This window comes from Rhinopithecus roxellana, chromosome 3, assembly GCF_007565055.1.
Source record: "Rhinopithecus roxellana isolate Shanxi Qingling chromosome 3, ASM756505v1, whole genome shotgun sequence".
In the NCBI taxonomy this organism is placed as follows: Eukaryota; Metazoa; Chordata; class Mammalia; order Primates; family Cercopithecidae; genus Rhinopithecus; species Rhinopithecus roxellana.
Genome location: NC_044551.1, coordinates 33601535 through 33624188, shown reverse-complemented (window position 1 = coordinate 33624188; position 22654 = coordinate 33601535). Strand labels below are relative to the sequence as shown.

Genomic DNA, 22654 nt, shown 5'->3' with positions numbered 1-22654 from the left:
CTATGAGCTGGTTGTTTCATTCCTAGAGAGGTATATCAAAAAGAAATGCATAGCCTGTAACCCCAGCATTTGGGGAGGCCAAGGCAGGAGAATCATTTGAGCCCAGGAGTTCAAGAAAAGCCTGGGCAATAGAGTGATACCTCCGTCTCTATAAAAAATTTAAAAATTAACTGAGTGTGGTTGCACATACCTGTAGTCCCAGCTACTCAGAAAGCTGAGGTGGGAGGGTTACTTGAACCTAGGAGTTTGAGGCTGCAGTGAGTCATGATCGTATCACTGCATTCCAGCCTGGGCAACAGAGTGAGATCCTGTCTCAAAAAAAAAAAAAAGAAAAAAAGAAAGAAAAGGAAAAAGAAATATGTACGTATATTTGCCAAAAGAAATGTACAAAAATGATATGTCAGTATAATTTGTTATAACCAAAAACTCAAAATAAACCCAATGTTCATCAGCAGGAGAATATATAAATAAACTATGATATATAATCCTACATTAACTTAACTGTTTGAATATGGAAGTGACTTGGAGCCACATAAATAAATCTTGCTGACCTCAATAAAATATATCCTCAACTCCCCTACCCTCAGAGTCTAAGGCTTGGACAAATCCCAAAAAACATCAATAGCTATTTCATTACCACTTAACAAAAGGCAAAATGTGAGGGCAGGAAAGTCAGAGTAGAAAGCACCACCACCTTAAGTGGTTATGGTCAAAATATTCTCCTTATATAAAATTTACAAAAACACATAAAAATGATGACAAATGACCATAGGAACACTTGACTGGGCACTCCATCCCACCTTAGGGCTTTGGAAGAGGTCTGTGTAAATAAGGGCCCCTATAGCTTAGGCCGTATTGTCTTAATGGTAAATCCAACTCTGGTTAGAAGTGAGATGATCACTTTCAGAGGAAGAGAAGGATACAGATTGGGCAGTGGCACAGATGGGACATCTGGAGTACTTGGCAACATTCCATTTCTTGAACTGAGTAGTGAATGCATACGTGTTTGTTTTGTGATAATTTATTGAGCTATACATTTATACTTTGTGCATTTTTCTATATGCGTGCTACGTTTAAAATTTTTTTAAAGCTTAAAAGGTAATTATAAAAGGTGATAGATATGTTAATTTATTTGACTGTAGTAATCATTTCACCATGTATAAGGATATTAAAATATTATGTTGTATGCCTAAAGTATATACAAAAAAAATTGTTCAATAATTTAAAAAGTAAAACGTTTAAAATTACTTTCCCAAAATAAAGTAATTAAACTTCCTAAAGTGGCTAATTAGCAAGGCTTGCTACTTTACACATTTAACATATTGGAGAGACAGTTTGCAAGCATTATTTCTTTGGAATCAGATAAACCAGGTTCAACTCCCAACTTGTATCACTGAATAACTCTATAACGTTGCACCGTTTCAATAGGGTAACCACCAGCCATAGTGGCTATTAGGCACTTGAAATGTAATTATTTCAATTTAAGAGGTGCTAAACACCATGCTCCTAAATAACCAATTGGTCAAAGAAACAATCAAAAGAGAAATTAGAAATACTTTGAGATAGAAGATAATAAAGATATGGCATACCAAAACCTAAGAAATGTAGCTGAATCACTGCTCAGAGGACAATTTAGAGCTGTAAATGCATATATTAAAAAAAGAAGAAAGACCTCTAAGCAATAACCTAACCTTAAAACACTGGAAGAAGAAAAGCAAATGAAACTGAAAGCAAGCATAAGGATGGACATTATAAAGATTAGAGTGGAAAATGATAAAATAGAGGATAAAGAAACCATTACAAAAATTGATGAAATCAAAAAGTGGTTCTTTATAATGATCAACAAAATTGACAAATCTTTAATTAGACTGCTGAGAAGAAAAGAGAGAAAACTCAAATTACTAGAACCAGAAACAAAAGACGGAACATTACTACCAACCTTATAGAAATAAAAAGGATTATAAAGGATTCAAAATAATTATAATATTCTTATGAACAATTACATGTCAATAAATTAAATAACTTCAACCACTTTAGACCAACAATCTCAGTAGACCTCTAACAAATAAAGAAATTGAATTTGTGATCAAAAAATTACCCACAAAGAAAAGCTCAAGACCAAATGGCTTCACTGCTGAATTGTACCAAACGTTTAAAGAAGAACTAATGTCAATTTTTCACAAGCTTTTCCAAGAAAATAAAAGAGGAGGAAACACTTCTTAACTTATTCTATGAAATTAGTATTACCCTGATACCAAAACCAGACAAACACATCTCAAAAAAAAAACTACTGACCAAAATCTCTTAAGAACATGGAGGCACAAATTCTGAACAAAGTACTAGCAAACTAAATCCAGCAACATACAAAAAGACTGCATTTCATGACCAACTGAGACTCATCCCTGGAATGAAAGATTGGTTGGTTTAACATCGAGAAATCAATCAATATAATACACCATATTAATAGAATAAAAAACAAAAGACACATAATCTTCTCAATAGATGCTTTAAAAAGATTTTACAAAACCCAAAACTCTCCTATAATATTAAAAAGAATAAGAACTCAAAAAACCTAGGAATGGAAGGGAATTTCCTCAACCTAATAAAGAGAATCTGTGGAAAAACTCACAGCTAACATCATACTTAGTGACGAAAAATTGGATGTTTTCCCCTAAGATCAGAAACAAGACAAGAATAGCTATTCTCACCACTTCTATTTAACATTATACTGAAAGTATTGGCCAGTGCAATTAGACAGTAAAAAAAAAAAAAAAAAAAAAAAAAAAAAGGAATTTAAAGGTATTCAGATTGGGGAAAAGAGAAGTAAAATTATCTCTATTCAAACATGACATAATCTTGAATATAAAACATTCTAAGACCAGCAAGCAATTATTTGAGTCAACAAGTATAATTTATTAGGGTTTCCAGAGAAACAGAACTGAGAGAATGTATATATATTACACACATACACACACATACACACACACACACACACACACACACAGAGAAAGATTTATTATAAGAAATTCACTCATGTGACTATGGAAGCTGACTAGTCCTAAAATCTGAAGCCTACAAGCTGGGGACCAAGGGGAGACAATGGCTTAGTTCTAGTCCTAGTCCAAATGTCTGAGAACCAGGAAAGTTAATTTTTTTTTTGACTTACAAAAGAATTCTGTGGCATATATATATATATATATATACATACATACATACATACATACATACATACACTTTAATTTCTAAGGTACATGTGCACAACATGCAGGTTTGTTACATATGTATACATGTCCCATGTTGGTGTGCTGCACCCATTAACTCATCATTTACACTAGGTGTATTTCCTAATGCTATCCCTCCCCTCGCCCCCCATCCCACGACAGGCCCCGGTGTGTGATGTTCCCCATCCTGTGTCCAAGTGTTCTCATTGTTCAATTCCCACCTATGAGTGAGAACATGTGGTGTTTAGTTTTCTGTCCTTGCGATAGTTTGCTCAGAATAACGGTTTCCAGCTTCATCCACATCCCTACAAAGGACATGAACTCATCCTTTTTATGGCTGCATAGTATTCCATGGCGTATATGTGCCACATTTTCTTAATCCAGTCTATCATTGATGGACATTTGGGTTGGTTCCAAGTCTTTGCTATTGTGAATAGTGTCGCAATAAACATATGTGTGCATGTGTCTTTATAGCAGCATGATTTATAATCCTCTGGGTACATACCCAGTAATGGGATGGCTGGGACAAATGGTATTTCTAGTTCTAGATCCTTGAGGAATCGCCACACTGTCTTCCACAATGGTTGAACTAATTTACAGTCCCACCAACAGTGTAAAAGTGTTTCTATTTCTCCACATCCTCTCCAGCACCTGATGTTTCCTGACTTTTTAATGATCACCATTCTAACTGGTGTGAGATGGTATCTCATTGTGGTTTTGATTTGTATTCAGGAAAGCTAATGTTGTAGTTCTAGTTTGAACGCCAGCAGACTCAAGACCCAGAAAGAGCTAATGTTTCAATTCAAGTCCAAAGGCAAGAAAAAACAGATGTTACAGCTCAAAGGTAGTCAGACAGAAGAAATTCCTTTTTATTTGTGGGGAGAGTCAGCCTTTTTTTCTCTTCAGACTTTTAACTGATTAAATGAGGCTCAGCTACATTACGAAGGGAAATCTACTTTACTCAGTCTATCAATTTAAATGTCAAACTAATCCAAAACATCCTCCCAGAAGCACATAGAATAATGTTTGACCAAATATGTGGGCACCTCATATCCCAGTGAAGCTGACACAAAAAATTGACCATCACAGCAAGTTTGCATGAAACCAGATCAATATACAAAAATTAATTGTATTTTTATACAATTGCAATGATCAATATGAAAATTAACAGGAAAATTCATTTGCAATAGCATCAAAAAGTATTAAATACTTAGGAATAAATTGAACAAAAGAAATGCAAAAGTTACATCCTGAGAACTGCAAAACATTGTTGAGAAAATAAAAAAGGTCTAAATAAATGGAGAAAACCCTATAATCATGGATTTTCCAATCCTTGACATTGTTATACTCCCCAAACTGATGTGTAAATTCAACACATTCCCTATCAGAATCCTAACTGACTTCTTTGTACAAATTAACAAGTTGATTTAGAAACTTATATGGAATTAAAAGAGACCTGGAATAGCCATAATCATCCTTAAAAAGAAGAATAAAATATGAGGACTTAAACTTCTCTACTTCAAAACTTACTACAAAACAACAATAATCAAGACAGTGTGGTACTGGCACAAGGATAGGCATACAAATCAATAGAAGAGAACATTGAGAGCACAGAATTAAACCCGTATGTCTACGGTCAACTGATTTTGGCAAGGATGCCAAGACCCTTCAGTGGGGGAAAAATGGTCTTTCCAATAAATGGTGCTGGGATAACTTAATAGTCACATGAAAAAGAATAGGGACATCTATAGAGATTTAAATTAGATTAGGGGTAGTTTATGGCTGAGGACGGGGCCAGGGTGGTAGGTGAGTGCTAGTCAAACGATATGAGATTTCATCTCAAAGGGATGAAAAGTTTCTAAAATTACAGTGGCTCACACCTATAATCCCAACATTTTGGGAGGCTGAGGTGGAGGATCACTTGAGCCCAGGAATTTAAGACCAGCCTGGGAAACAGAGTGAGACCCTGTCTCTACAAAAAATTTAAAACTTAGCCGAGTGTGGTGGTAGATGCCTGTAGTCCCATCTACTCAGGAGGCTGAGGCAGGAGGATTGCTTGAGCCAGGAGGTCCAGGCTTCAGTGAGTTATGATTGCAACACTGCACTCCAACCTGGACAACAGAGCAAGACCCTGTCTCAAATAAATAATATTTATATATCAAATAAATAAATAATATACATTTGCATAAAATTTACACAATTGTGTATACACAATTACACATAATTGTGTATATTATATGTGTAACCATATGTGACTATACTAAATTTTATACAGTTTTAAAATTGTGACACATATATGAATATATTAAAAGCCATTGAATTGTATACTTTAAATGGGCAAACTGTATAGTATGTGAATTATATCTCAATAAGGCTATTTGTTTAAAAAAAGAAGAAACTCTAAATTTTAAAGACAGTATGAAAAATACACAAGGTATCTCATTAATTTTTACATTGATTACATATTAAGATAATATTTTCTATATATTGGTTTACATAACATATATCATTAAAATGAATGTAATGTTTGTTTTTATTTTTTAATATGGCTACTAAAAAAATTCAAAATTACATACATGGTTCACTTTATATTTCTATTGGACAGTGCTGCTGTAGAGATTTTACACAAATGACTTAAACACTCTGAATCCCAACTTCCTTATATGTTATAAGGCTGTAATTGTAGTACTGGCTTCATACAGTTATGGTGAGGATTAAATGGTTTTTAAAGAACTTAGCAGGCCGGGCGCGGTGGCTCAAGCCTGTAATCCCAGCACTTTGGGAGGCCGAGACGGGTGGATCACGAGGTCAGGAAATCGAGACCATCCTGGTCTACACGGTGAAACCCCGTCTCTACTAAAAAAATAACAAAAAACTAGCCGGGCGAGATGGCGGGCGCCTGTAGTCCCAGCTACTCCGGAGGCTGAGGCAGGAGAATGGCGTAAACCTGGGAGGCGGAGCTTGCAGTGAGCCGAGATCGCGCCACTGCACTCCAGCCTGGGCGACAGAGCTAGACTCCGTCTCAAAAAAAAGAACTTAGCATTCGGATGTTAGCTTTTATTCTAAGTGTTAGTTCTGATTATCAGGGAAGCCCCTGGGTACCACTGAGTACAGCAGTCACATAAAAAACTTCCAGTAGACTCCTTGGATTTATTTTACTATTATAAAATTATTTTTAGAAATGAATCTTAGAAACCATCACATCCAGGAATCACCAACTGTCACCCTGCCAAACTGTTGTTTAATAACCCCATGGTTTTCAAAACTTGAATCTGAGTATCTTTATTGTGGGACTGTGCTCTCTACTTTGCTGTAGGCCTGACCACTCCCTATTCCCTTAGCAGAGCCTCACACCTGAGTTACCTCCTTGGTATTGGAGGTATTTGCGTTTATATCTGATCCTACACTAGTCCAAGCCCCTTACTTTACTGATGAAGAAACTGGGGCACATGGGAGGGACACTAATTCAGCCTGCAGAGGACCAGGCCAGTCCTCACACCTGCAATGCATTGTCCAGAAGACCCTGACTAGCAGGGACTGCAATACAGGCTGTGCAGCTTGTATACTAACACGCTATCCTTGGGAGTCTTGGTGGGACTTTCAAAGTTCTTTAGTTTATTGCCACTGGAGAAATAAATCATTACTGGCACTCATGATACCTTTAATGGAGACCAGTGGCTCTTTCTGATGCGGAGGGAGAGAAGATGGTTTTTGGAACTCAGAAATTCCAAATAGCCTGGTTTAACATACCCGAAAAATCCAGTTCTGTGTAAATCTGCCAATTAGCCATCTCTGCAACACTGATCTTCTCCCTTTTATTTCCTTCCTCATATTTGTTTATCAAATAACACTTACCAAAACTCAATCATTTGATTCCCAGGGTAAGCCCAGAGAGAAATGCGACCTGGGATAATTATTCCCATTTCATTGTTGAGGAATCTGGGCCTAAAGAATACAGGAATGGAGGCTGGGCGCGGTGGCTCACGCCTATAATCCCAGCACTTTGGGAGGCCGAGACGGGTGGATCACGAGGTCAGGAGATTGAGACCATCCTGGCTAACACGGTGAAACCCCGTCTCTACTAAAAATACAAAAAATTAGCTGGGCGCGGTGGCGGGCGCCTGTAGTCCCAGCTACTCGGGAGGCTGAGGCAGGAGAATGGCGTAAACCCGGGAGGCGGAGCTTGCAGTGAGCTGAGATCCAGCCACCGCACTCCAGCCTGGGCGACAAAGCGACACTCCGTCTCAAAAAAAAAAAAAAAAAAAGAATACAGGAATGGGACTGCTAAGCAAGAACCAGAAGAGAGTTTGGCAAAGTTCACTGAATGCATATTTTGTTTTTGCCATATCCAAATACCACCTGCATTATTTCGTTATTATCTTTCTTTTTCTTCTTTTTTTTTTTTTTTTTTTTTTGCTCTGTCACACCAATGCAATGGTATGATCATAGGTCACGGCAGCCTCGAACACCCTGTCTCAAGTGATTTTCCCATTCCTCCCACCTCAGCCTCCTCAGCAGCTGGGACTACAAGTATGTACCACTATGCCTGGCTTTTATTTTTAAGAGACGGGGTCTCACTACGTTGCCCAGACTGGTCTCATACTCCTGGCTTCAAGTGATCCTCCTGCCTTTAGTTTTTATTTTCCTTTAACAGGCACTTACTGTTTTTATGTAAGTCAACTGATGTCGAAAGGAAATTTTACTTCAATGCCTTCAGTAGAAAACTAGTATCACGTGCCATTAATAGAAAGTTAATAAATATAATACAAAACAATTCTAATTAGAAACTGTTGTCTGGAGAGCTTCTAAAAATCCTAATGCCCAAGCCAGACCTTAGAGCTATTAAACTGGAATTCCTCTGGGGAGGAAGCAATCAGGCATAAGTAATTTGTAAAGCTCTCCCCAGGAAATAGCATCATGCAGCCAAGGATGAGACCCTCTAGAATAGATGCTATTGACTGCTAATGCCTCTGAGGCTGAAGAATGCTTGTCCTCCTTAAGAAGAGAGATCAACAAGTGATAGAGAGGTATTAAAGAGGCACTAGCCTAAAACCGACACTTTCTCCTTAGCATCAGAAGAACTCAAAAGTAACTTTGAAATGGGAAAAGTTCTCATTGGTGATTTGTAACTGTTGGAGGGGTTGCTCCTTTGCAGTCTAAAACCAGTTCACATGGCACTTGTCCTTTGGAAAACACTGGATCAGAAGACCCCAAGTGGTGTGGTTTCTATTCCTGTGCCCTTTCAGCTCCAGCAGCTAGTTTCCCAGCCAGAGACTCCCACAAGGTCACTGGAGAACCCCTACTCACCTCTGTGTGTTCTCCAGCAGGGATTCCAAAATGCCTGCATTTACATCACACTGTCAGACACATATTTCTATTTCAAAATGAATCTTCTCAGTGGTTCACATTAAAAAACCTTAAGACAAAACCGCATCTCTGTCTCCTTTCATTTCCTCTAAAGAAGCCCCTTGTTTTCATCTAGGAATGTCTGGCCCTAGTGAAGGCTTTAAGTCAGCCCTGCCCTTTTGGATCTTAAAAAGAGGTATCGCTAGGGAAGAGGGAGAAACACGAGACTTGGTGCAGATCCCCACATGACTCTGAGAAGGTCTTCTGCTGTGAAGTTTCTCTTTCATCCCACACCTCTGAACACACACAAGACTGTTCTGATGGAAGGATGCATGAGAATGAAAGCTAGACTTTGGGGTGGGGATTCCAGATCTCCATAACATCATTTTCTTATCTGGCTTGGGGCATCACTGCAAGAACTGGGTACCTGCCTGTGTGGACTCGGGTTTGAAGAGCTGCCCCAGAAGGACTAAGTGGCCTCAAGAGCAAGCAGTTTGGCTCACTAGGCAGGTTGTTGAGCAAACCTCTGATCTGCTCACTTCCCACATTTACAACCTAGAATGCTGACAGTGCCTACCACCAGACGAGCAGGCTGCTTTACTGTCTTGTCAGCAGAATCCTTCTCTCTTGTTTCCCTTAGAGCCTAAGGTCCTGCTTTGAGGTCTCCTCCCTATTCTCCATCTCAGAGTTACACAGTCCCACCCCCTAGCCTTAGCTCTTTTTGTGCCCATAGTCCAGAATGTTCTTCCGCCCCATCCCTGTCTGTCCAAAGCCTACCCACCCTCAAAGCTGATTGTAAATGTCACCTCCTCCATAAAGCTTAAGATGATTCCCCTGGTCAAATAATAACAGTAATGGAATTAACAAAAAATAACAGTAATAATAAAAGCCTAGCATTTACTGAGTGCTGCTGTGGGCAGGCAATGGGCTAAGATCTCATATGCATAATCTCAACCAAATTGTATACTAGACATATCACATTATCCCTGCCCTGCCATTTTTGATACCAGCTTACTTGTTCTCTCTGTGCCTCATTTTTCTCAGATGTCAATGGGGATTATAATATGTCTTCCTTGTGAGATTGTTCTAGGTATAAAATAAGCTAGTGTATATAAAACATCAGCATAGTACCTGACACCATGGTTTTGGCTTAGTGAGTATTATTACTTCTTGTAACAACTTAAAGGTCTGTGTTTGTACTGATAAGGACAGGAGGAAGGGAAATACTGGGTAGAAGAGGGCAAGGTCCCTAGCAAGGACTCCACCCTCAAGCCTGGACCCGCAGCCCTAGATGAGAACTTCACATCCCTGTTTTCCCGCTAAAACCACCTGGCCCACCACACCCCCCCTCCCCACCCTGTACCCATAAAAACTCCAAGTTCCACTGGCAGAGGAGCAGAGCAGTGCAGCAGAGAAGGACAGAAGGGAAGAACTGTCTGAACATCAAGAGGAGAAGAGGCAGCTGGACATTGGAAGCTATGGTTGGAGAGGACTTTGGCCAGGAATGGCTGAACTCCAGAGGAAGAGTATCTTCCCACTCCATCCGCTTTCCAGCTCCCCATCCCACTGAGAGCCACCTCCACCACTCAATAAAGTCTCTGCATTCACCATCCTTCAAGTCCGTGTGACCTGATTCTTCCTGGACATAGGACAAGAACCCGGGTATCAAGAGGGCAGGATGTAAAAGGCTGTCACCCCGACCCTCCACTGAGCTGGTAAACACTTAGCTGTCAGTGGACAGCAAATGCTAAAAGAGCATTGTTTGTAACACATGCCCTCTTGGGCTCCAGAGGTCACAGACAACCCCTAGATGCTGCCACGGGCTGATACAGGTTTTGTCCCTAATGGTGTCCAAAGGCAATCACCCCGGCTCCTGCTCCTGCTCTCCTGTGTGCTCCCCCTCCTGCAAGGGGTTTGAGTGAAGTGGCCAAGTAAACAAGCCACCAATGTCACAAGTCCCATGAGGAGGTCAAGGGAACTCTCCCATCTCAGTATTATTCTCATCTTACAGATGAGAAAACTAAGCAATAGAGAGAGGTTGAGTAAACAGTCCAAGTTCAGTGAGAAGCAAGAATTTTACTTCCCTCTGGTCTTCACTGAACTTTGCTCATCACAAAGATGATGTAAGGATAATCTATCAGTTGCCATGGGAACTCATTTCATCAGCATCTCAGCCATCCTGGAAAATTTGCATACATGACTTTATGCAGAAAGAGAAAGTTAAACTGACTTGAAGTCAACTGGCTCTACTGGCTACTGTCCTTTAAGATACTGTGATATTTGCATTGCATCATGGTTCTAGGGTATTCCAAAGACAGGTCTGCTCATTAATCCTCATGCTTTCTCTCATTCACCAAGAATGTGATCCAGCTGAGGAAACGGATGAGAGCAACCAAGGAATGTGCTGGTGGAGCAGGTGTTGAATTCCTTCTCTGCATTTCTGCTCTTCCACTCTTTTTTTTTTTGTTGTTGTTGTTGTTGTTGTTATCCAAAATGTGTTTATTGAGATGGTTTCCCACTCATCTTGATTCAGAGTGCCTTTAGTGCTGCTTCCTCCTAAAGGAACATCCTTCTGTAAGCCTTGCTTTTCCTCCTGTAGGTTGGCAGAGGACAGTGGAGCAGCCAACACACAAAACTACCGTTTGTGCATGGCGAAAGATCATGGTGATTTTATAGCATCCTGGGCATTTCACATCCATGAAGTAGGAACGAGAACATGCCTCTCGCAAAGGATCTTCTTCCACTCTTTAATTGCCTTCTGGCAGGATGTTCCTGAGGCAACACCTAAAGCTTAGCCAGCTTAACTGCAGGTCTGCACAATAACAAACCCTTCAGAATTTCAGCACTCATTTCTTCATCAAGGTCCGCAAAATTATGGTTGCGTATCACCTACTCATTTCCTCTTGGTTCAACCTCACATGCTTTCATACTACTGCTGACCATCTGTACATGTTACTCACCCCTTTCCTCCTTTCCTCTATTCAAATAAGCCAGGCTGGGTTAGCACTCCAGAGGTATCCCTATTGATGGTTGGACAAATAGGATACAGGTTCCAGAAAGAGTGACAACTTTCCTTCCTGGAATCCCTGCACAAAATGCAGGGTCACATATGGCCCTGAGGAGGTATTTCGTGGCAAAGAGATAACTGAGTTTAGTAGTTTGAAAGTACTATGGCTAGCTGTGGTTCCAAACTCTCTACCAGGTCACCCTAGGGTAGCATAATAAATTCACAGGACTGTTGTGAGGTATTCTAAATTTTCCAAGGAAAAGACAGGATCCTCCATATCTGCTGAACACTGCACAAACTCGGGGTTGTTCATGGTTTCAACATTAGATTACATCATATTCCTTTCAATGATGGCATATTTTGGTGAAGCCATGTTTTTGGCAGTTACTGTGACAAAAAGCAAGTGTCACAAGGAAATCAGTGTGGAAGAGGAAATGAAGGTGGCAGGGTCCACTCTGATTCCAAAGTTTAAGGAGCTGTACAGTGTCCAACAGGCCATCCATCCCATGAGTAAGTAATTGTGATGATTTGAGAATACAAAAAATATATATATTTTTTCAATGTATCATTTTTTTTTAAATGGCCAATAAAAAGTTGTTAGCACATAAAGACTTTTAAGTGATTTGACCCTAACTACTTAATCAATGAATCTGTTTGGTATTTCTTTTGGCCAACAGATGCCATGAAAAAATTACTGAAGCCCTAAGCGTTCTGCGACCAAGGAAGATTTGGAAACTTCAGGTCTGGTCAAGTCAGCCATGTTTCACAGCTCCCAAGAACTTCACTGGTACCTGATCCTATGACAAAGCATACTTGGGTCTTGGTTTTGGTTGTCGTGGCTGTTTCATCTTAGAGGCTTTTCCATATTTTCGGTGCTAAATGTGCCCACTACATGGGGCCTGTGCAGCCACGTGCCTCGGCCAGCACCTGCCTCAGCCTCCCTGGGCATCTTTCCCTTTCCTCTGTGCTTAAGTCACACCAACCTCCTTTCCGTTCCTCCAATCCACCAAGCCCTGTCCCACTATAGGGGCTTCTTACTGATTCTCATCCTGGTTCACCTGTAGGTCCCATCTTAAATGCCATCTCATCAGAGAGCCTCCCCACCCTGTGATTCTCTGTCTCACCACCCATTCATTTCCTTCATAGCATTTTGTCCTTTGCACATACCTATTTAGCTCTAGGAGGACAGAGTCCAGGTCTGATCTGCTTACTACATTAACAGAATTTAGCTGGGTGCCTGATATGTAATTGTCACTCAATAAATAACTGCAAGGTTAACAAGTGTCAGTTTAAATCATGCACAGGTATTTTAACTGTGGCCCTGTAGAGCCCAAAGCATTTCAGAAGGCTTTTCTGGCAAACAGCCCCTCAGATGGACACGTGGGACAACTGCATCACTAGCCACAGGCAGAGACAGTCAAGGGCGGTGTTTGTGATCAAGAATTCCAGCTCTGCCACCTCCTTGCTGGCAGAGATTGGGGAAGTTACTCATTCTGCCTCTACCAGTCATGACTTTGCCTAGAAAAAGGTTGTTAAAAGGACTAACTATAAAGCTCTTAAGTAAAATCTGTCAAGAAACAAGCACTCTAAATAAAAGTTAGCTGCTTTTGTTAGGACAAGGACAGTGTTCAAGGACTATCCCATGAATGCCCACACACTATTCTGAGGGGAAGGTTCTGCCTCAGAAACTGACAGGTCCGATGCCTCTTGCTTGTTTTAGAATAAAAGCCTCAATTCAAAATATGATACATGGACAATTAATTCTCAGCCCCATTGGCATCCCCCACACAATTCATAATTAAAACCAAAAAGAATCTGTTATGGAACTTTGATTATCCAGTTGGACAACAGAAATGGAGAATGTCAGGCAGTGATTGCCAATTTGTCTAGACTCGAACAGCTCTATGGCACCAAGCACATGGTGGAGTGTGTGTGCCCAATCCTTCCAATCTTTTGCTTGTCCCCCTCTAACCAGCTCTCTTCATGTTCTAGGCTTAAAAGTAAGCCCAGTGTACCCTGGTGTTGTTCCGGTTGTACCTGGGAAGCTCCAGGGGCCAGGGACCGCTCACAATCGCGGACAGGAAATGCCACATGGCTCCTCTCCTTGCAGCAGGAAGAAGCATGAGTACCAGCCTTCATCTGTCCACACCTTAGTTACTGTTGCTCTCTTTCCTGGATCTCCTTCCCCCAGCCTCTCCCCTACCTGATCCTCATGCCTGGATGCCTCATTTTCACAACCCCCTGGAATCACATCACTCTTCTCCCCAAGAGCTATCTACACTTCCTATTTCACGCATACCCACATCTTAGAAATCCATTTCTCCCACTGGCTTCCTATAGATGTCCTAGCTAAGGGCAATGTCTTTTCTGCTAACCAGAGTTGCTGTCACTTTATAAACATTATATAGGATGGTCTTACAAGACAGATGGTACTGATGAACTCAAATACGTGATGTGTTTCAATCCCAGATTCTCCATCTACTAGCTACGTTTTTCATGGCAAGTTAACTTTACATCTCTGAGCCTCAGTCTCCTCACCTGTAAAGTGGGCAGAATAGTTTCCACCTCATAGCTTTGTTGTGAGTACGAGACGAGAAAACTCACACGAAACACACACCACAGTACCTGGTCCATAAGAAACATACCCAAAACAGTCTACTATTGTGGTTTCTCAGGTCAACCCCTCATTTGGCAGGTCTCAGCTTAGACATCGTCTCTTCTGGAAAGCCTTCCCTCACCGCCACCCCAAAGATGTGTGTGCATCTAAAGCACCCGTGCCATGATTGTCATTGCAAGGTGTGTCACACTGCCGTGTCATTGCCGCTTAGCATTTTTTTCTTTTTTTTCTTTTCCCCCTAGAATACTGTGAGCATATTAACTGGTGGGGTCAGTGTTCCTTCTACTGTGGCAGAGCACCTGGCACAAAGTAAGAGCTCAGGACATATTCTGGTCATACTAAAAATAGCTATTTAAACAAGCAATCTAATAAAGATGAAGTTTTGCTATGTTTTACACTTATTACTGCTACTTTGTAAGACTAGACTCCCTTGGCAACCAAACACATTTCTTTTTTATATTATTTAATTTTAATAAGAGTTACCATATATTGATCCATCTTCTATGCCAAATGTAACTTAATCCTTCTATCAATTCTCTGAGGTAGATATTATCAGTAGTCCCATCTTACAGATAAGGAAAATGAGGCTCAGAGAATTGAAGTAATTTGCCCAAGATCATCTAGCTAGGAGAACAGAGCTGCGACCCAAACCCAAGACCGTTCATCTCCAGTGTCTGTTTCCTTTGCTGTCCCCAACAAGACTAAGGATGCCACTTTCCTTTATGTTAAATTTTCCGGCCTCCCAAGTACTGTAGAGTGGCATTTCATCATTATTGGCACCTACGTAACAAACATGGTAATGCCTTTGATGTAAATTCCTTTGGTGACTAATCAACCCCACCTTGCCATATTTTTGTCTTTGGCATTATTTAACTTTCGTGCCTCGTCAAGTCTCCTCAGCTGGAGCATAACCAGTTGGTGATGGTGCCCAGGTCTTAAGATTCTTTCTGTCTCCCCAGGTCTAAAAGGAACATCTCTCACCTACTAAAAAACATAAACGAAATTGAGTTTCTGTCTATTTGGCTGTTTCATGTTTAAGTAAAATGACTAGAAGATCATCACCAAGTCTGATGGGTATTGGGGACAGCTTGATTTGGATCTGTGGTATACACAACTTTCACACTGGGGGACCAGAGAGGCACCTCAAAAAGACAGATACACTTAGTAACCTTTGTACTATTTGATTTTTTTTTTTTTTTTTTTTTTTTTGAGACAGGGTCTCTCTCTGTGACCCAGGCTGAAGTGCAGTGGTCCAATCACACCGCACTGTAACCTCAGCCATCTGGGCTCAAGTGATCCTCCTGCCTCAGCCTCCTAAGTAGCTGGGACCACAGGCATGTGCCACCACACCCAGCTAATTTTTTAATTTTTTTTTTTTTTGTAGAGGTGGAGTTTCCCCATGTTGCCCAGGCTGATCTCAAACTCCTGGCCTCAAACAATCCTCCCTCCTCAGCCTTCCAAAGCACTGGGATTACAGGTGTGAGCCACCATGCCCAGCATGGTTTATTTTAAACTAGAGGCATGAGTTACTTTTTTAAAGTACTATCAAGAATAAAGGTAGGTAGGTAGGTAGGTAGGTAGATAGATAGATAGATAGATAGATAGATAGATAGATAGATAGATAGATAGATAATTTTCGAAGCCAAAAATTAGAGAGAAAATGACAGGGCAGAAGACCAGGGGTCATAGTTATTTTCCAGAGCAGATTTCCAGCACAAGATACAATAAAAGCCTGATGAATATTAATATAAATTTTCTCTGAATGGAGAAACAAATGCAGCCTTAAATGTGAGTCCCAAATCAACTGTCGCAATGGAGGATGCTCCAAATTGCAGGCTCCAATTTTTGGTCAATCTATTTCTCTCCAGGAGAATTCTATGTGCTCTCGGGTGAGTAGCAGCAGGAATGTATTTGTTGGATGGTACTTTAACAATTCATCCTATAAATGCAGGGGGTGCTGGTTAATATTCAATAATTGTTGGTTGGAGTTGATGTTGATAGGGGACCCTCAGACAATAGATGACACAAACATATGCCCACTCCATGTTGTTCCCACCTTGCCTTGTTCTACCTGTCTCTACTAACAGCAAGACTAGACCAACTGTTCTCATAACTTTCTAGCATAAAGCATTTCTACTTCTCAGCAATCCTACAACCTAGGACACACCCACTTCCTTCCAGTTGCCCACACACCCATTTGTTTCACTGGGATTACCAAAGAGCTGCATTTAGAGAGGGAAAAAAAAAAGGTTTCCATATGCAAATGGTAACATCAAGGTCAAAGTGGAACACTTGCTCTGCAGTCAGTCCAGTTGAGCAGGCCAAAAATGCCCACTGGGATAATGAAATTCAGTAGTGACTGCATCTACCACCCTCTGTCCTTATCATGGGCCAAGGGTGGAAGGACGATATTATGAACATGTGATGAGAGTCATCTTTGAAGGGGAAGAAATTAGTGAGGACATTGTAGGCCTTTTGAAAGTGAAGCTGATTCTAACTGCCCAGTAGGTTCTCCTTGAATCCCTGCTGAGACAGAACTGATTTATCCAGACAGGGGAGTTGCAACAGAGAAAAAGTTTAATTCATGCAGAGCTGGCTGTACAGGAGACTGAAGTTTTATTATCACTCACATCAGTCTCACTAAAGGCTCAGGGGTTAATGGTTTTTCAAAGATAGCTCAGTGAGTAGGGAGCCAGGGAGTAGGGAATGTTGGTTGATTGAGTTGGAGATGAAATCATAGGGAGTGGAAACTGTCTTCTTGTGTTAAGTCGGTTCCTGGGTGGGGCCCATCCGGTTGTCAGAAATGCAAAAACCTGAAAAGACATCTCCAAAGGCCAGTCTTAGATTCTAAAATGGTGATGTTATCTGCTGGAGTAATTGGGGAAGGTGCAAATCTTTATACCACCTAAGTAATGGCTGGCTAGGCATACTTCCTAATAGAATTCAGACCCTCTCATCCTCCTAACTTGGTGGCCTTTCATTAGTTTTAAAAGGGCAATTTAGTATCTGGGAAGGGCCATTATCATTTAATTAAATTTCTCCCAAAGTTAGGTTGGCCCACACCCAGGAATGAGCAAAGATACCCAGAAGCAAGATGGGGACGGATAGGTCAGATCCCTTTCACTGTCATGATTTTCTCACAGTTATAATTTTTGCAAAGGCAATTTCCACTCTAGGAATCTTTTGCAAAACATTAAAACAAAACAAAACAAAACAAAACATGTATTCGAAGGGCCACTGAAAAACTGAAAGAGCTAACTCAAGCAGTTTTCTGCCTCCAGGAAATACCACACCTAAAACAGATACTTCCTTATCACCATCCATAAAAGTACAACATTTCAGCAGTGACCCAGTAACTTGCACCCATCCCAGAAGAAGGTTCTCAGCTATGAGCACATGGAATTATATTTGAAATATGAACTATGGTCTAACTAGGTCTGTCAGATTATAAAACACAAATTCTTGATCCACTACATATTCTGCCTTCTGTATGTGCTTCACTTATCTCTTCTTTCAGTAACTTTTTTTTTTTTTTTTCTGATTAGAAAAGTAATACAAGGTCATTGTAGACATTCTGGAAAATTTAAGAGATCACTAAAAAGAAAACAAAAATCATTTGCCCCCATACCATTCATATGTTAAATTTTGTGCTCTAGAACCTTCTGTTACCACTAGGGAACGTATCCAAGTCACGTGGCACCAAAATCACATGGCACCAAACTATGTTAGTGGTGGTGAACTAACCTCAATTCTTGCCTCCTCATGAAACATGAGGTTTTTCTTGACCCCTTCGTAGTCCTTGTGACAGGAGTGCCTCGCTTACTCGGCCCACAGCTCTCAACCCCTCATGGGACGGGGAGCATACAGGTGAGCAGGAGCCAGAGCTGGTGCTTTCAGGCACCAGCAGGACCAAAACTCTGTGCAGGCCCCACAGCAGCATCTAGGGTGGAGTACCCATGACCCCTGGAGCCCCAGAGGGCATATGTTACAGCGCACTTTTTTAGCTTTGCTGTCCATGGATGGATGAAGTGTTTAACAACTCAGTGAACCCTCTGCCTTTTTGCAAGGCCAGAGGGTCAGTGTGACAGCCTTTAGCGTCCTCACCCATGGTACCTGAGATCTCGTTCAGGAAAAATCAGGTTGCATGAACGAATGAATGGAAGGGTGGTGAATGTGGAGAATTTTATTGCTGATGGAAGTGGCTCTCCGCAGGAAGGGGAGCCGGAAAGGGGAGGGACCAGGAAGGTATTCTTCCCCTGAAGTCCTGCCGTCAAGTCATCCCTCTGAAGTCAAACTGCTTGTTTCCAGCATTCAGCTGCTTCTCTCCTCCCCTTCTCTGCTCTCAGCCAGTGGAGCCTGGGGTTTTTATGGGTGCAGGATGTGGGGGCGGGGTGGGTCACAGGTGGTTTGGGAAACGGCAACATTGGAGTGGGAAAACAGCAACACATGTTCTCACTTTGGGCGGCGGCACCAGGCTTGAGGGTGGGTCTTTGCGAAAGACCCCCACCCTTTTCTGCCTAGAATTTCTCTGTCTCCTGTCCCTATTACTCGGAAGAAAGAATTTGACCAAAGGGCTTAAGACAAAGTGAGATACCCAGGCAAGTTTTAGAGCAGGAGTGAAAGTTTATTTAGAAAGTTTTAGAGCAGGAGGCCGGACACAACAGCTCACGCCTATAATCCCAGCACTTTGAAGGAGGCCAAGGCAAGTGGATCACTTGAGGTCAGGAGTTCGAGAACACCCTGGCCAACCTGGTGAGACCTCATTTCTACTAAAAATACAAAAATTAGCCAGGCGTGGTGACTGTAATCTCAGCTACTCAGGAGGCTAAGGCAGGAGAATGGCTTGAACTCAGGAGGCGGAGGTTGCAGTGAGCTGAGATCACGCCACTGCACTCCAGCCTGGGTGACAGAGCGCAACTCCGTCTCAAAAAAAAGTTTTAGAGCAGGAACAGAAAGAAGTACACTTGGAAGAGGGAGGGTGACTTGAGAGATTCAAGTGTGTGGTTTAACCCTTGATTTGGGGTTGCATATGCTGGCATGCTTCTGGGGTGAAGCTTCCCTTCTCCCCTGATTCTTCTCTTGGGGTGGGCTGCGCACATGCACAGTGGCCTGCCAGCACTTGGGAGGGGCCACATACACAGTATGTTTACTGAAATTGTACACATGTTCACTTGAGGCATTCTTCCCTTACCAGTTGAGTGTTCTTAGAAGCTCATACACCAGTTAAATGCAACCATTTTCCCTCCTAGTGCGCATGCTTGAGCTCATTCGCCCAACTCCTAAGATCTTATCGGGAAGCTGCTGATCACCAACTTCAGGTGTTCTATCTATTGGGAGACTGCCTTTCCCCGGTACCAGCTGTGACCAATTACTCTTTTAGCGAGACAGTTTAATAACCATCTAACCCTCACCTGATGGTTGCCTGACATTCCTGGTGGTGGTGGGTGAGGGGGGGGGGGGACCCTCTTCTGCCCTGCTCATGTCTGACTAGCTATCTGCTGTAACACTTACACTCTTTTTTTGGTAAGAGCATGTATCTATGAGGCAGGAGGTAGAAGCTACTTCCCATACCCCTAGGCTAGAAGTATCCTTTTCAAAAGCAACTGACCATTTGAGGGAAGATGCCTTAGTTTTCATTATCCACACAATTGTCCTATTTCTGCACTTCACTGGCCACACAAATCACTTGGGCTCACCTAACAGACACATATGACTGTATCCATAATAGGTTCATTGCCCATTGCACACTGCAAGTCAATACGCCGAGAGGCCAGGTTGCAGCAAGAAAGAGGTTTCATTGTAGGGTCACTGAATGAGGAGACAGGAAAAAACCTTAAATCTATCTCCTTGTGGCATTTGGTGATAGGGTTTTCAAGAGTTTGGGAGTGGGCTGATGTGTTGGAGATGGTTGATTGGTTGAAGAGTGCAGGGTGAAGTCATGGGACAGGGTGAAGCTGTATTTTCATGCTGATCTCCTTTCTTTGTGGGGGTTTTCAAACTGAAATGGGGTAGAATTGGGGACCTGAAAAACAGCTTAAGTGATTCTTAAACAAAAACGTTATGATTGTAATGTCAGAGATCCCATCTAAAGGAACAATAAGGATACAAATCAATTCCTACAAAATCTTATTACCCTAATGTCAGAAATCCTATCTATAGGAATCATGCGGATGCAAATGGTCAGGATCTAGTGCTACGTGACTTTGAGCAACAAGGAAGTGGGCCAACGTGCAGCCTAATTAATGCTTAATTATAACTATATTTCTGTCCAGAACCCAGCATGCAATTCTTGTCAACCCTGTGAGGGTGGTTTCATGACTCTCAATGGCCTACCACTTTCCACCTAGTAGGGCAAACCTGCCTTGTCTATCATTTTCCTTGTAATAAGCCCATTCTCCTTGTCAGGGAATGGTATACAGGTGATAAGCAAGACTTCATGAAAAGGCTATGGGAGCTTGTAGGGCAAATTATTTGCTCCTAAGAGACATAAACAGGAAAAGATAGACCTTTCTTATTCCAGATGTCATCAATCCTTAGTGGATTGATGCCTGGAACTGCAGAGCTCCTTGGAAAACTACACCCAGGGCAACCTAATTGACGCAGATGTGAAATCTGTTCAAGTGACCTCTAGCAAGTCACCGCAAGTGACTGAATACAAAATAGACTGTTGCAAGAAAAGAGCAATTTGCCGAACAATATGTACAGTATGATCCCATTTATACAGCCAGATAGATATAAATACATAGAGAAGCATTGAGAAGCTCTGCAGGAATGCTGGCAATGGTAACCTCTGGAAGCCACAGGAATCAGGGCTTCGACGTTGTATTCTATGTATATTTGTATTGTTTGAAGTTTTTACAGTAGGATGCATGCAAGTATTGCTTATGTAATCTTCTAAACATTTTAATTGTTATAAGTACACATAGCTTCTCCTTTATTTGAAATGTGTACTAGATGATCAAAGCATTCTTCTAGGAGAAAATACGTTTTTGTGGCCAAAAAAATTCTTGAAGTTATTTTTGGTTTTTAGGGGGTTTCCTCCATCTCACAGCTTAATCATCAGTCACATTAACCTTGCAGCTCAGCATGCCCTCTGTCAGCAGACCTTCCTCGTCCATAGGGTAAGCCATAGAAAGCGTATGGGTATTGGTTCATTTTGCCTGGGGTCAGGGTCTGGATTGTGAAGTGGGACATGTTGATAAACCTCTTCTCCAAAATCAGGTCAATGGGCATTCAGCTGTTATTACCAGAACGCTGGCTGGCCGTGCAGGGTGTCCAGAGATGAGTGAAGCATAGGTTGTATCTGGGCTGTGGCCTCCACATTAGAACAACCTGCCAGTAACCACATTAGAACCTCCACTGTTAAAATGCAGGTTCCTGAGCCCAATCCCATATCTGAATCACGATCCCCGAGCATCAGCCCCAAGAGCCTGAATTTTGTTGTTATATGCAGAGAAAGTACGAGAACTACTTCCTCTGTGGGTGAACTGGACTTACCAAAGTAGTCAGTCCCGAGGGGCAGAGATGGCATAGATGCCAGTTCTTCTTTTTCATCCTAGATGCTCAGAGTCAAATTCGTGGCTCAGCTCTAGCCAAGTGATTTCATTGTGGGAGGACAATTCAGAGCCCTGTTCCAGGCTCCTCACATTGATTCTCTCTGTCTTCTTCCACTCCTCTTTGTCATCTTTGATGTCCCCTTGTGAGCTACCAAAAGACCTTCTGGGACACGATAGGATAACAAAATAAATAAGTGCAAGCAGCCATTCATTAAACATCCAGCCAGGATGTTACTTTAACTGCATCCCATCGTATCTCATTAATCTTCACACCAGTCCTAAGATCAGGCACTATAATTAACCCGATTTTACAGATGTGAGGAACTCAGGCTTAACGAAGGTAAGTAACTTGCAGGTGTGAATATCCAGCTCTCTAACTCCAGAGCCTATCCTCTTAAAACCCTATTACTTGTCCCTGGTGGAGGTGAACACTGGGGGCCCTTTCATATCGGACTAGCTTTTGGGCTGCAATCTGAACAGAAAAGGGAGGATCACGGCACACTTTGAAGCTTCTTTTGCATAACTGGTGCTGGATTTTTACTGAGACTTTACGTTACGGTTTTGTTTGTTTGTTTTTTAATTTTGAAGGTGCTTTTATGAACACATGAATAAAATATTTGTGTCATTTTGAACCTTATTTGTCTTATACATGTATTTATTTATGGGGGGGCACAAGGACTCATCTGTAGTGGTGCAGCCACTGTAAATAAATTAGTGAAACTACTTCACATCAATTTCATATAAAGTTTTCTGTTCAGTACACTTCAGTGACGGATGGGAGGAAATTAATACATGTTTACAAAAAGCCCCTCCCTCAGTTGTTACATATGCCACAGAGATACCAGTTGTGAAAAGTGCAGGTGCACTTACACATATACACACACACTCACACCCCACAAATGGTGTC

The 22654-nt window shown here is 41.6% G+C and overlaps 1 protein-coding gene and 1 long non-coding RNA gene across 2 annotated transcripts in view; both read right to left on the bottom strand.

Moving 5' to 3' along the window:
* LOC104669103 overlaps positions 1-22654 on the bottom strand; it is a 31443-nt gene that overhangs the window by 8269 nt on the left and 520 nt on the right. Inside the window, exons 2-4 of the long non-coding RNA XR_748935.2 lie at positions 21689-21910; positions 7077-7166; positions 191-308 (exon numbers count right to left, since the gene is read on the bottom strand). This is a non-coding gene — a long non-coding RNA (uncharacterized LOC104669103). The remainder of the gene's footprint in view (positions 1-190; positions 309-7076; positions 7167-21688; positions 21911-22654) is intronic.
* LOC115896337 (40S ribosomal protein S27-like) lies at positions 11052-11268 on the bottom strand. The gene has a single exon (XM_030926645.1). It carries the CDS (start codon positions 11264-11266, stop codon positions 11108-11110), a length of 159 nt encoding a protein of 52 aa, XP_030782505.1. The 5' UTR covers positions 11267-11268; the 3' UTR covers positions 11052-11107.

Bases quoted from the DNA above. Each gene is read 5' to 3' on its own strand.
- LOC115896337 (XM_030926645.1), bottom strand. From the start codon at position 11,266: ATGGATGTGAAATGCCCAGGATGCTATAAAATCACCATGATCTTTCGC.